The 14,458-nt window shown below is 43.0% G+C and overlaps 1 protein-coding gene across 6 annotated transcripts in view; it reads left to right on the top strand.

Annotated features, from left to right (window-relative positions):
• The first annotated feature begins 4,474 nt into the window (after window positions 1-4,474).
• The window catches only part of LOC310639686 (interleukin-5 receptor subunit alpha-like), a 54,313-nt gene continuing 44,329 nt past the window's right edge, over window positions 4,475-14,458 (top strand). For 4 of the 6 annotated variants that reach the window (XR_014492370.1, XR_014492371.1, XM_083361529.1 and 1 more), the window contains exons 1-2: window positions 4,475-4,618; window positions 6,091-6,183. Coding sequence is in view for 4 of the 6 variants with exons in the window: in XM_083361529.1 (XP_083217655.1) it covers window positions 6,099-6,183 (85 nt within the window). In the remaining 2 variants the exon portion in view is untranslated. Of the gene's footprint in view, window positions 4,619-5,910; window positions 6,184-14,458 lie in introns of those variants that run through there. The other 2 variants (XM_083361527.1, XM_083361528.1) reach the window with 2 other exon arrangements.

Genomic DNA, 14,458 nt, shown 5'->3' with positions numbered 1-14,458 from the left:
AGATTTGGCAGCCATTTTCACCCACTATTGCCTGTTACGCACTTTCACTTTTATCAAACTCCACAAAGTCCACCGAGTTAAAGATCATAAACTTGCTTTCACCTGATTCTCCTGTACCGCTCTGCCTGCATCCAAGTTATCTGAAGTTCACTCTTGCTGGCAGGGATGGTTGCTACACCCTGCTCTGCTCCATAGCCCTGGAGCAGAGGCGTCCCGAGGTCCGGAGCAAACTCAGGCTTCAGGGGGGCTTGATCCTTCAGCCACCAGAGTTTCAACTCTGGTGGCCTGGGAGAGCTCTACCCCTGCCTGGGTGCTCACCCCCTCCTCTTCTCCCAAGGAGCGGGCTTCCGAGCCATCAAAACAGCTGATCGGCGCTGTTTTTGGTGGCTCCACAGAGACAACAGGGCTGACAGCCAGAATGGCTGCCGGCGGCAGAGCCTTGCCACCCGGAAGTCCCTAATTAAGCAATCTTAAGCAGCATTCAAAAGACATGTGAAAACAGTTCAAGTAAAAGGCCCAATACATTACAGTACTAGCATTCATAACTTTAGTTTCCTGGCCAGGATTACCTTGAAGGGCTGACATCAATCTTGCAAATCTGAATGTGCCTCACTGACTTTTCACAGGTAAAAGGACTAGGAAGCACAAGCCTGAGATATTTTTCAGATTGCATTACTGCTTTGGATTCAGATTTCTGTTATCTGATCATTATCTTGATTTCACCTCTTTCTGTTCAAGATTTTTTTATTTATAGAAAGATATTGAGAAATGACTCAGTATTAATTTACATGGCTGAGTTGGGAATAGTTCAATTATTAAGTCAAGTAGCTTGCATGAGTATAGAATTTGTTAGACAGTTAAGAGGACCAGTAGTCTTGCTAGTTCATCATGAGCATCACTCAAAAGTCATATTAATTACTGTTTTAACCCAATAAAAAAGGCTTTTTTTCCAAATAAGGAAGTGAATAGTTTGGGTGTATGTCTGGTGGGGGAGGGGTTGAAGTGTCAGTCTCATGTTTATGATAAGAATTGGATAAGAACTGTAGAAGAGATGAACAGCCCAATCAATAAATAAAATAAAGCTTTTGTTGAAAGAAAAGTCTTCAACAGGGTCCAGTCCAAGCTGGGAATAAACAAAATGGAGACTGCTTTAGAAAGAAGATTGTAGTTTATTGAAGAGCAAAGACAGACAGAAGCATGGCTCTGGGAAAGCTACCATGTTGCTGGGAGTGGTGGGTTTTTATACCTTCCTGGGCTTTTGTGTTTGGTGTTGTTTCAGTATGAGGCTTTGTATTTCCTGTGTCATGTACTTTAATCTGAGTCTGAGTGTGCCTTTCTGGTATTCTGATGGTGGTGAGTTAATCCTATTATGTCCTAAAGGTCATATCCTGCTTCCCTGGGGCTGTGGCTGATGGCTATGTCCTGTGTTGGATTTTTTGGGGTGAGGGGTTGTTGATTCTAGGGATCTTTGTCTTTTTAATCCCATCAGCTCCAGCTTCCTGACTCCAACCTTCCTGAATGGATTATGATATCTGCATTTCTACAGAGCTGGTTTCTGCTTGGGGGTGGGAGACTTGCAGCTATTAAGAAAAAGTGGGCATGCTTTTCTGCCTTTTTAAGATTCTTTGAGGAAATAATATTCTGCCTTTTTAAAATTTCCTTCTCTGGGGGGAGGGGTAACTTCCCACACTTTCAGACACAAAGGCCTGGGGGCAGGTTATGCCAATACTTGCTAGGATGTTAAAAAGCATTGATGATTTTAAGAACAGTGCAACTGTTAGAGATTGCTTACCTGGTGAATTTAACCCTATGTAATGTCTATACAGTGCTTCTTTTGTGATTTCAGAAAATTTCAGAGAATTCAGAGAATGCAATTTTACAGAATTGTAAATCAGCAAACAAAGGAGCATAAATGAATGTGTTGACTTCTTGTCACATACTTTCTCTGTAACTAGATTGTTTATCTGCTGGTTTCTCCCAGATACTGATAATAAATGGTTGTGACTTTAGGAGATGCTTCTTTTGTATTTTGAGCAAGTAGCGAATATTACAGCTTCTCTATTTCACCTTGCCTTTTCTTATTATCTTTTCTTCTCCTTTCTTTCCCTTCCTTTTCTTTCTCTCATCTCATCTCTATCCAGTTGTATCTTCTTCCTTTTCCATTTTTTACTTTTCTTCTCAGTGCAGCTACCTCTTGTCTTCACTCCAATTCCATTGTTATAATTGGTTGCTCAACCACTCAGATATTCAGACTGGATTTGGCATTTTTATTTTCTCACTGACTCAGAATGCGGAATGGCCTATTTGGATCCAGTTTCAGGCTGTATTTGGAAAGGGACATGAATAAACAGAAGTGTGTGCCAAGAAAAGTAATCAATTTTGAGCAGTATGGATGAAAAGCCCATGTGGAATGATTATAGGCATGGTATGCTTTACCTAGAGAAAATAGACTGTGGGGACACATGATCCCTTTCTTCAAGTATCTGCAGGATCTAGAGGCAGCATCTTTCAGAGTGCTTCCAGAAAGGACAAAAAAATAGGTTTAAACTACAAGAAAGTAGAGATCAACTGACATTAGGAAAAAATAAATGTCTAATGGTAAGAGGAACATATTATTGTGGAGTAGTAAAATCCTTTATTTATAACCACCATTGAAAAGATTGAAGCCTTTTCTTTTTCTATTTTTTTCTTATTCTGTATTCCTCCTTATTTTCCTTAGTTTTTTCTCTAATATTTGTATTGTTTTATTTAGTTAAAACTTCTTCAATAAAAATATATTTTAAAAAATAGATAGAGAGGCCACATGGGCCACATGATCTCCCTGAACCTTTCCATTTTATGATTTTATTAAATAGATGAGAAAAAATCTTGTTGGCTATTGGATTACTCTAATTCAATTCAGATAAAAGGCAGGTTTCACATATATCATATTGACCCACTCAAATTTCAAGAGTGGCCCTCCTTTCAAAACAGTGATGATTCCCTCGTGTTCTGCATTCTTCCCAACTGGGGACAATGTATTTGGATTTTCAAATTTAATTACTGCATTATTGTAATGCTTGAATCAATAAAGTCTTATCTCTTGTGCTAAGAGTCCGCAACTGTTGCAGATTAATTTGTGAATTTTAAAAATTATTCAAGCCTGACATAAGTTCTTTATAATAATTAGATAAATATGAATAGGTGTAACAATGATTACTTCCAAATAAGGATATGAAGTTTGCCGTTCTATTGAAGCCAAAATTAGTACTCACATAGACATGACTCAATAGGAAGTACTTATGCTGGATATCCATGGAACTATCTTGTTGAGTTATATAAATCTTTAATACTTTCATGTAGAAATGGAGATTCCAACTGTATGTTATACAGTAGTTATACAGTAGTTACTACACTTCTCCTTTTATTCTTTTTTTTCTTTTTAGGCTAAAAGAAAGTTAATTAATTTTCATTTCAAATTTTGATCATAATTGTATGTTAACAATAAGCCTTTGCAGACCAGAAGTTCTTTTTCTTTCTCAGCTGAAGGACTCTGAAAAGAGGAAATGTGTATTCTTGATGAAGCAATTATAGATATCACAATTTCCTGAAATGTTTTTCTCCTGTCATATTCTGAATTTTTTTTTCTTTTTGCACAGTGAGACCTTTCCTGATAAAGAATTTTGCCTGTGATTAATATTTATATATTATTTATATCTAAGGGTGTAGGTCTATACATATGTTGTATATAGTATGATTAAATGTGTGTTATGTATGTGTACACTTTGAGAGCAAGCAACTAAATTTCATTTTTAATGTGTACCATTGTGCCCACAGTAAAAAAATGACAATAAAAGTTCTCTCTCTCTCTCTCTCTCTCTCTCTCTCTCTCATGTTTTTAAAAAAGTAAATAATGTTGTAATGGTACGTTTGTTGATTTAATTGAATGGGTCACTAAAAACATTGAAACTTTTGTGATCTCTACATTTTGTCATTAGGAAGTTCTTCTCTTGCTTATGAACTAAATATCAGAGAATGATAACTTTATATCAGCTGTCCTCTTATTCCAGAAGGAGTGTGTTGCCATATTGCTAGTTAAGAAGCCCACTGTTCCAGTGCAGGCCTGAAGGACAGCAGTAAATTGCTGTTTGATGTACTATGAATAATTGCAATGGATTATGAAAGGCTACAGGCAATTTTTAGCCCATTGTCATGAATTTTTAATAGTTGTATGCATATATATATATGTGTGTGTGTGTGTATGTATGTATGTATCTAATATGCATATAACATACATATACACATACACATACACACATACACATACATATACACGTATACATATAGCATCCTATTGGTGGTATGTGTCTTCCTCAGTCTTGGGTCATGTACATAAATCTCCATATTCCACAAAAAAACAAACAAAAGAATTCAACCCTAACCTTAATCAACTTCCCTTTTTTCTAAACAGGAACTCACTGATGTCAGAGTGATTCTGAGAACAAAAATCTATATTCTCTACAACTGTATTTTTACGATTTCCCTCAAACAACGCTTTCCATGAGGCCCGATAAGATAATGAGGTAAGGAAAACTCTCCATCCAGAAGATAGATGACAACAGATAAGTAGATAATAGAGGTGAGTTTATATCAAACTATCATTTTGCTTAACTGTAAGCCTAATAGTTGGACTGTCTTCATGATCTAAAGCTTCACTACTACATTTTCTTGCCCTTCACTAGCATGGCAATGGACAGTTATTATACCTCAACCAATCCCAGTCTCTTATCATCTAAAATAATCTGGGATTTCTATAGTTCCCAAATTCCTCTCATTATAATATACACATACTTCTATCTTTTTGTCAGTCTAAATGGCCCTGACATTCTTTTCTCCATCAGTTGAAAAAATGTTCTCCCTTAAACAGACTCCCCTATCTTTCCTGCTGATTTCAAAGGCTATCATATTATAAATGTTACTCTCTGCATATTTTTATCTTTTTAATGTTTTATATATGCATGACATACCTATGTACAGTATGACTGCATGTAGTATTATTTAGTATATTTATATATACTTTATTCAAAAGAAACCATAACAGTAAGTTATGAGTATTGTTTGACTGTTGCGTTAGTATAATTATTTTCAAACAGTAGATGGTAACTAGAAAATCTTTCCATTTATTATTATACATATTATAATTATTATTTGCTAGATTAGTCAGAATTAAGGAATGGGGTGACACTTTTGAGCATGAATTTTCTGCAGAATATATTTATACTGCATATATGTTGCAAAATATGTTTGGTAATGCAAGGGGGTTTAAAGTATATATTCTATTAAGATATTCTTTGCTGTCACTGCTCACATAAAATCTCATGCATTTTTTCTCTGAAGTAAACTCTTTGAATGAACTATGGTTTAATTTACAATCCTATAGTCATATACTTGTGAATAGCCCTTATTGAATGTAGAGACTTATTTAACCCTTGAGACTTATTCAGATATGTACTGAATATTATTGTAGGACAGCCTGCCTGTTTGAAGGATTATGCAGCTAAGGATACCCTCTTTTTTCTTACGGAATTATGAGCAACATGCAATATTAAAAGTCCAGAAATCAAAAGTAGCATTTTTTCAAGTCAGCTATTATCAAAACATTTTTATGTTCTTTTTTGGGGGGAAAAATAAATTATAAATTGGTTTGGAGGTAGACATCACATTTTGTCACACTATAAAGTAGTGAGATCATAAATTTCTTTTAGCTGCTAGTATAATTAAAACTATGTTTCAATATCTAAAACCTTGAAAGCAGGGCTTTTTTTCTCATAGAATGCTCAGAACGGAGTTCCGGCACCTTTTTTGGATGGAACCTTGTAGGGTAGGCAAGGCAGGTTGTATGACATGTGTGAGTTCCGGCACCTTTTTCTTTTACAAAAAAAGAGCACTGCTTGAAAGTATTATCTGTTGTCCACCATAGAAATCTCCACTTGGACTGATTAAAAGATTACATGTTTTAGGCAATATTTAACAAGATAATTCAACAATGTATACTATTTACAAATAAGCAGCTAATTTCTTTCTTTCTATAATTCTTTCCTGTGTATACAGAAAATAAAATGGAAACCATTCTAGCATTTAGTCACATGAGCTGGCTCATTGTGTTATGCTCTACATTACATGTTGCTTTTCAAAAGGAGAAAGGTCAGTATGTTCTTTCAAGATGATTTTTAAGTTATTTTATGTTGCAACTTTATTCCAAAAAAGAGAGGGCAGGATTGCTAATCATTATTCTTTTTTAAAATATTACTTATTGTTTTATCATAAAAAATAAAACAGGAAACAGAAAAACAAACAAAACAAAAGCCTGCATTCAACACTAGAAACAATAAAAAACAATCATGTACAAAAAAGAGGAAAAATTAATCAAATAAATCAGTCAACAGGTTAAGCTAAACATTATACTAATCTTCAAATCCCTCTGTTAACCATCTGTTATTGTATTTAGCATCTAGAAAGTCCACAAATGGTTTTCTGTCTCTTATAAAGCTGTGTAGTCCATTATCACTAATCAAAGCAATTAATTTTGTCATCTCTTCTAATTCAGTCAATTTCAAAATACATTCTTCAACAGTCGCCATCCCTTTTTCTTTCCCATGTTTGGCAAGTATAATCATTACCATGTGAAGCAGGGGTCCTCAAACTATGGCCCATGGGCCACATGAGGCTTGCCGTTCTGGCCTGCCTCAACCTCTCAGGCAAGCCATCCAATCACAAGGAGAGGGTGGATGGATGGCGGCGAGAGCCCCAGCCAATGGCAGGATGGCGAGTTCGTGGGAGATGTTTTTTTCCCCAGTTTCTCCCTTGTGCACCAGAGCATGCGCTTCTGCTTCAGCCATGCCCCCTTCCTCTCCCCCTCTCGCCTCTTTGCGTTTTTACCTCAGGGCCGGGCTGAGGGATTTAGGGCAGTCAAACCGGGTAATGACAATGCCATTGCTGCTGCTTCTTTTGAGGTGAGTCCCTATGGAATGCGAGCCCCAGCCTCCACTGCTGTTGCTGCCACCACCATGCCAGCCAAGAGGAAACTGGTGCTACTGGCCCTCAACATCACCCCACCATTGCTGAGGGATCCAGCCCCACTGGCAGTGGTGAGGGTGATGGCTCTGAGTGAGTGGGCTTGACCCCGATGAGGGTCGGAGTGGGGCTTCTACAGTGGGGCACCAGTTATGGGTCTGAGGGGAGTAGCTGAAGGGCAAGATATTTGTGAGGGGTGACCAGGATAAGTGAGAAAAAGGAGGAGAATTTGCTTCTGGAAGGTTATTTCGAGGTTGCTAGGGGTTGTGTGGAGGCAATGAAAGGTTGGGGGAGCCCCTGGGAGGGAGGATGCGATCAGCCTTTGGAGGAGCATCCCAATCTATGAACGAGGGGTGCCGCGTCCAGGTAAAACCCTGAGAGGTAGGCAAAGCTGGAGGCGGTGGAGCAGCTCAGAGGAACCAGGGGTACCAGTGCTGTTGGTTGAGAGAAACTTCATTGGCCTTAAGGGTCCAGGAATAGATGGAGGAAGGATGGGGGCATTGGCATGCGCCCCATGGGAAAGAGGAATGAATTCCTTCCAGGCAAGTTGTTCTGCCTTGAGATGGTCTGGAATGCCAATCAAGGAGAATATTTCTGGCTCAGGGTTAAAATGAAGGGTCCTTGGGGGGGTGTCTCTGAGGATGGTGGTTTTCTTGCAGACCTTTCAGGACCCAAAGTGGGATAATAAGTGAACTGATGATGTCTCATGACCCCTAGTTTGGGTCATGAGACATCTACAAAAAAGCCACAAAGCTCAGAAAGGACCAAGGAACCCACAACCATCCTCCTTCTCTTCTTCTCCTCCACTCCACAAACCCCACTCTCTTCTGACACTGCTGATGTTACCTAGTTTGGGTCATGAGACGTCTGCAAGAAATGCTGAATGGAAATGGCACCTTCCCTTTCTGACAGATGTAACAGAGCTACTCAACACTTTCAATGTGCAACTTCAAGGAAAGGGGAAGCTCATCTGTGATATGCATTCATATGTGAAAGCATTTGAAGCAAAATTAGACATACTCATTAAACAAGTGAGGGAGGAAAACTTCTGCCATCTTCCCACAACTCAAAAACTATTTGCGTATGAAACCATCCTTTCAACTTGTGGCAAAATAAGATGTCAGCTTAGATATACAGACCCAAATTCCAACTACAACTAAAAAACTAACAACACAGAAGGTAACAGAAGAAGTGGAACAATCAAATACTAAGACAGAGGATTCAATTGACCAAAAAACACAGTCAATGGGATATCCAGAAAAGGGACTGACAACACTGAAAATGGAAAGTCTTTGTATATAAATCAGAAGAAATTTGAGGAGCAAGAAGAACAGACTGAATGGAAGTTTGAACTACGTGCGCTCCACAAGGCCTCTAAATGGGTCAATTTAGGGAGGCCCAGCCATGGCACAGTATCGTGGGGCGATTCCAGGGGGTGGGTGGATGCAGAGATGTCTGCTAGGTGCTGTTTTTGGCGGTGCTGAGCCCCCCCCTTCGGATAGCGGCACTTCGGATGGCGCTGACCTACCGGCCTGGAGAACAATGCTGTGCTGCTGCAGGCTTCCTTCCTTTGTTTTCTCACCGTGGATACCCTCCGCTTGTATGGAGGGGCGGCAGCGACAATTTCACTGGCTGGAAACTCGATCGGGAGCTTGGGACTGTTGTCAGCTGGCAGGCACCATTTTTAGTGGCGCGGAGCCCTCCCTCTCCTTCCAGATGGCGGTGGTGGCTGTTAGGCCCGGACATCGGCCTCAGTTTTTGCCCTGCTGCGGTGGACATGTTGGGGAATGCCTGGATTATTAAATTACTTCCGGGAATGCCTTTTGCTCGCCGCTGGAACATCGTCTGGACTAGCGGGCGGACCTTGTGAGAGAGGTTGTCTCTGCCCCCCCCTCCAGAATGGCAGCAGTGGCCGGCGGCCCGAAGATCAACCGTGGCCTGGCTTACTTCCTGTGCTGGCAAGCAGGTACTATGGCAATTTTAATGCCCAGCTGGAATCAAGACCTCCCCATTGACAGTCTGGTTTGGGCCTGGGATCTGACCGTGGTCGGAGGATGGTCTTGGATTGGTGTGAGAGACCAGTTGGGGTAGGCTTGGCCCGGGACTCTTTGCTCTCTCCACCCCAGGTTGGACTCCTCAGCTGGAGTGAGAGGACGGCTGGGGCTTCCTTTCTGATCGCCAACTCAGGTGAGAGCTGAGCTGGACTAGTGATTGAGAGACATACCTACCGGACTCAATATCATTCCATCTGAATATCATCATTACATCGAACTACCCATTGTAAATATTTGTAATATCTGCCCTAGGTGGACATTTTATTGTTGCATGGTTTGTTTCCGTTACTCTGGAGCTGATCTGTATGCCCTCGAGTTGAGACATGTTAAGAGGCTCCTGATACATTTTTAGCCGGTTATTTTAAAAGGTTAGGGAGGGGGAGGGATAGTAGGGTGGGGAGGGAATTATTAACTGGCACTCAGTCTGGGCCTGTTAGGGGTCCTGATGGGACGGGGTTGGGGGTGGAGGCTGCTGGTTCTGTGAATGTCGGGGTGGGGCTTCAAATCCCCACGATGATAGGAAATGGCAGCAGGTGGTTGCACAGAGGGCCACATCAACATCTGGGATCGCACCCCCGCTGTCTTCGAGCGGTGGCACACTCCGACCTTCGGGTTAGCACCCTTTTGCCCAGGGATGAGGGTGATCAGGCCCCTGAGCTTAGGCTGGTTTATTTTAACACCAAATCCGTCGTTAACAAGGCTCCCCTCATCCAGGACTTGATCGAGGAGGAATGTGCAGATCTGGCGTGCATCACGGAGACTTGGTTGGGCTCGGAGGGAGGGGTGCCTCTGACCGAGTTATGCCCTCCAGGTTTTCATGTGCTACACCAGCCACGGGCTCAGGGCAGGGGTGGTGGGGTGGCGGTGGTTATCCGGGAGACTTTATGCCCGCGGGAGACCACCATTGTCCAGATGGAGTGAGTCCCTCCTCCTGAGATGTGGCCCTCAGGCTCAGTTGGGCTTGTTGCTCACATACCTGGCACCCAGCTGTGTGGCCATAGCCCTGCCTGAGCTGCTTGACACCCTCTCAGTGTTGGCGGTGGAGTTTTCCAGGCTTATAGTTCTGGGTGACTTCAACCTGCCTTCACTGGGAGGGTCGTCTGAGTTAGCTCGGGAGTTCATGGCTTCCATGATGGCCATAGGCCTGACCCAAGTAATTCAGGGCCTGACTCATGTGAGGGGTCACACTCTCAACCTGGTGCTCCTGTCTGGACAGTGGTTGGATGATCTGGGAGGGGGTTCACCAACCATTGTTCCCCTGTCATGGTCAGATCATCATCTCCTGCAGCTGGTCTTCTGTTATGCCACCCCCCACTGCTGGGCTGTGGAACCGACCAGGTGGTTCCACCCCAGGTGCCTAATGGACCCGGAACGGTTCCAGATGGCGCTTGGTTCTATACCCATCGCCCTCACCCACAGCTCAGTCGATGCCTTGGTGGATGCCTGGGAAAGGGCGGCCGCCAGGGCACTTGACTGTTTGTACCCTTGCGACCTCTGACCCAGCGCAGAACCCGCTGGGCTCCATGGTTTTCTGCGGAGCTCCAGGAGATGAAGCGTCGGAGATGGGGTCTAGAGAGCGGTTGGAGGTCCAGCCGATCCGAATCTGACCGATTGCAGCTAAGAACCTTTATAAGGTCTTATCTTGCGGTGATGAGGATGGCGAAGTCTAATTACTTCGCTGCCCTCATCGCGTCCGCAGATAATCACCCGGCCACCCTGTTTAGGGTGACTCACTCCCTCCTTAACCAGGAGGTGAGGGAGGATCCCCTACAGGGATGGGCCGAGGAGTTTAGTCACCATCTGACAGACAAAATCGCTCAGATCCAGGCTGGTCTGGACTCTGACTGGGCGGAGTCTGACGTGGAGCAATCGGACTGTCTTGAGCATGTTATCTGGACTGAGTTCAATCCTGTTTCCCCTGATGATGTGGACAGGATCATGGGGAGGCTGAGCTCCACCAGCTGTTTGTTGGATCCGTGCCCCTCCTGGCTGGTTTATGCGGCCTGGGAGGAGACACGAGGCTGTTTCCAGGCAGTAATAACTGCTTCTTTGAAGGAGGGTGTCTTCCCCACCGCCTTGAAGGAGGCAGTGGTGAGACCACTCCTCAAAAAGCCTGTCCTGGACCCGGCTGTTTTAAATAATTATCGTCCAGTCTCCAACCTTCGCTTTTTGGCGAAGGTTGTTGAGAGTGTGGAGGCGCATCAGCTTCCTCTGTTCCTGGAGGAAACTGATTATCTGGACCCGTACCAATCGGGTTTCAGGCCTGGACACAGCACGCAGATGGCATTGGTCGCGCTGGTGAATGATCTCTGGTGGGCTCGGGACAGGGGTTGTTCCTCTGTCCTAGTCCTATTAGATCTCTCAGCGGCTTTTGATACCATAGACCATGGTATCCTACTGTGGCGTCTCAGGGGGTTGGGAGTGGGAGGCACTTTTTATGGTGGTTCTCCTCCTATCTCCTGGGCCGCTCGCAGTCGGTGTTGACAGGAGGGCAGAGGTCCACCCCGAGGCCTCTTGTTTGTGGAGTTCCTCAGGGGTCGGTTCTCTCGCCCCTCCTGTTCAACATCTACATGAATCCGCTGGGTGAGATCATTTGTGGTTTCGGAGTGGGGTATCATCAGTACACTGATGATACCCAACTTTTTCTTTCCACCCCAAACCAACCCAGCAATGCCCTCGCCGTGATGGCCTGGAGGCGGTCCAAGTCTGGATGGGGAGAAACAGGCTTCGTCTCAATCCTGCCAAGACTGAGTGGCTGTGCATATCGGCATCTCGGGTTAACCAGACCCTTCCACCTTTAACGATGGGGGGGTGAGGTGTTACCCCCCATTGATAGGGCTTGCAACTTGGGTGTCCTCCTTGACTCCCAGCTCAATTTTGAAGACCATATAGGAGCCGTGACCAGGGGGGCTTTTACCCAGGTTCACCTAGTGTGCCAGTTGCGACCCTACCTGGACCGAGATGCCCTACGCACAGTCACTCATGCACTCGTGACCTCCCGTTTAGACTACTGCAACGCTCTCTACATGGGGCTGCCCTTGAGGACCACTCGGAAACTTCAGCTGGTGTAGAATGCGGCCGCATGAGTTGTGATGGGGGTTTCCCGATACTCCCATGTAACACCTCTACTCCGCGAGCTGCATTGGCTCCCGGTTGCCCTCCGGATAAGATTCAAGGTGCTGGTGATGACCTATAAAGCCCTAAATGGCTTGGGTCCGGGATATCTGAGGGAACACCTGCTGCCACCATCAAGTTCCCTTCGTCCAGTGTGCTCCCACAGGGAGGGTCTTCTCAGGGTGCCGCCGGTAAAAGATTGCTGGTGGATAACACCCAGGGGGAGGGCCTTCTCAGTGGGTGCGCCTGCCCTCTGGAACCAGCTCCCCGTGGAGCTCAGGACTGCCCCCGACCTCTGTTCATTCCGCCAGTACCTGAAGGCCTGGCTCTTCGAGCTCTCTGGCCCAGGCTGAGAATTTTAATTTTAATTTAATTGGGGTTTTTACTTTTTTCAGGGATTGATGTAATTTTTTAATTGTTTTTAACTTTTGTATTTCTTGTTTTAAATACCCTGTAAAACGCCCTGAGTCCTTCAGGAAAGGGCAGTATATAAATCAAAATAAATAAATAAATAAATAAATAAAATAAATAAGATAAACATACTGGGACAATTATGGGGACTTGGAATTATAAGGATATGATTTAAGGAACAAAAATGGGCTAGCCCTTCCAAAAAAATGGCAACTAAATGGTCTCTCTTTTTCCAAACAATATATATAAGAATAGATGGAGATCTATTTGATGATTTAAAAGAGTTGACATGAAAGGCTAGTCGGCAAAGAAAGAAAGCCAGAATAAGGCTGAAGAAAATTTGGGTTTTGATTTATCAGAGGGGATTTTATATTACTAATTAGAGGGTCAAAGGGAGAAGTTGAGATAAGGGAAATTTTGGTCATTAAATTTAAAGCATTTGGAAATTAGTTGAAAATAAGGATGCTATTTGGGTAATACTTAAAAATTAGACCCAAGAGAAAAAAATATTATGAATATGTTTGATTTATTGATTAACTCAGACAATATATATAACGGGCTTTGATTTATTAAAGGGGATACTGTATTATTAACTAGATGATTTAAGATTGGGGGGAAATAGATAACTTTTAGGAAATAGAACAAGATTATACCCAAATAGATAAGATGTGATTTTGTTATGAATTGAGATAAAAGAAACTTTGGTTACCTAAAACCTGAAATTATAAATATCAAATGTTAAATCTGAATATTGATGGGAAACTAAAAATTGGGATAAACTAAAAACAGGACATTGATTGAATATAAAGATTGAATGTAAAAGTAATTTATATATGTGTTTGTGTGTGTGTGTGTGTGTGTGTGTGTGTGTGTGTGTGTGTGTAAATTACTAACAAAGAATTAAGGGAGACTGAAATGCATTTCTAACTTATTAGTTTTCATCAGTCAGCCATACCCTTCTGAGTTTCGAACCTGGGCTGATTGCACATTAGGCAGTTGTTTTTACCTCTTTAGCCACAGGATCTCTCTCGCTTTGTTAGCTTCTGCAAGGGGAGATATGTGTCAAATGTTAACTATTTAGATTACCTTGCTAGGCCCCAAACATGGGGCAAATCTTTATTTCCTGTTTTCAGCCTATCTTGAAGGCCATCGAACAGGCAGTAGTCACACCGGACAGCTCATATATTTGTGTAAATTATTTGCCCCATGTTTGGAACATGGAACAATTTGCTTCCTGTGTTATCTCTCTGTGTGAACTTTATCTCCTTAAACTGTCAGCTAGAACAAGGGAGGGAATAAGGAATGTATCCTCAGTGCCTGGTTTATAACTACGTGATCAGAAGAAGGTGTGAAGAGCTGCCAACCATTTCTGCATGAACTGGAGATGGGCCGATGTTATCTCCCTTTTTCCCACGATGGACCTAACACCTGGGGATCGGCTATCCCATGCCGGCCGGGTGCACTATGGGGTGGAGTCTTACTTGGGGATACCTTAACCTATTGTTCTGCATGGGAAATCTCAGATCCTGCCTATTATGCCTGCTATCAACTGCTCTTAATAAAAGTTCCTGTTGGAAGAAATTGTTTCCAAGAATTCTGCTTTCTTAAGATGTGGGATTGAAGTGGGTCCTGACATTAGATAGGATCTGCAGTAATAGTCAACCTGTCAGGAAGACCCTTACCAGGGGACTTTGCAAAAACTACAATGTCGGACAACGAGGCAGGGAAGGAAGATCCCACCATGAAGGGGGAGCCCTCCCTCCAGTCGGGACCCTACCAACTGTCAGGATCTGAGATGTCCTACTCTCTTCAGAAGAAGTGGTGAA

The sequence above is a fragment of the Vipera ursinii genome (assembly GCF_947247035.1).
Source record: "Vipera ursinii genome assembly, chromosome: 4".
Taxonomy (NCBI): Eukaryota; Metazoa; Chordata; class Lepidosauria; order Squamata; family Viperidae; genus Vipera; species Vipera ursinii.
This window is presented reverse-complemented; position numbering and strand designations above follow the sequence as displayed.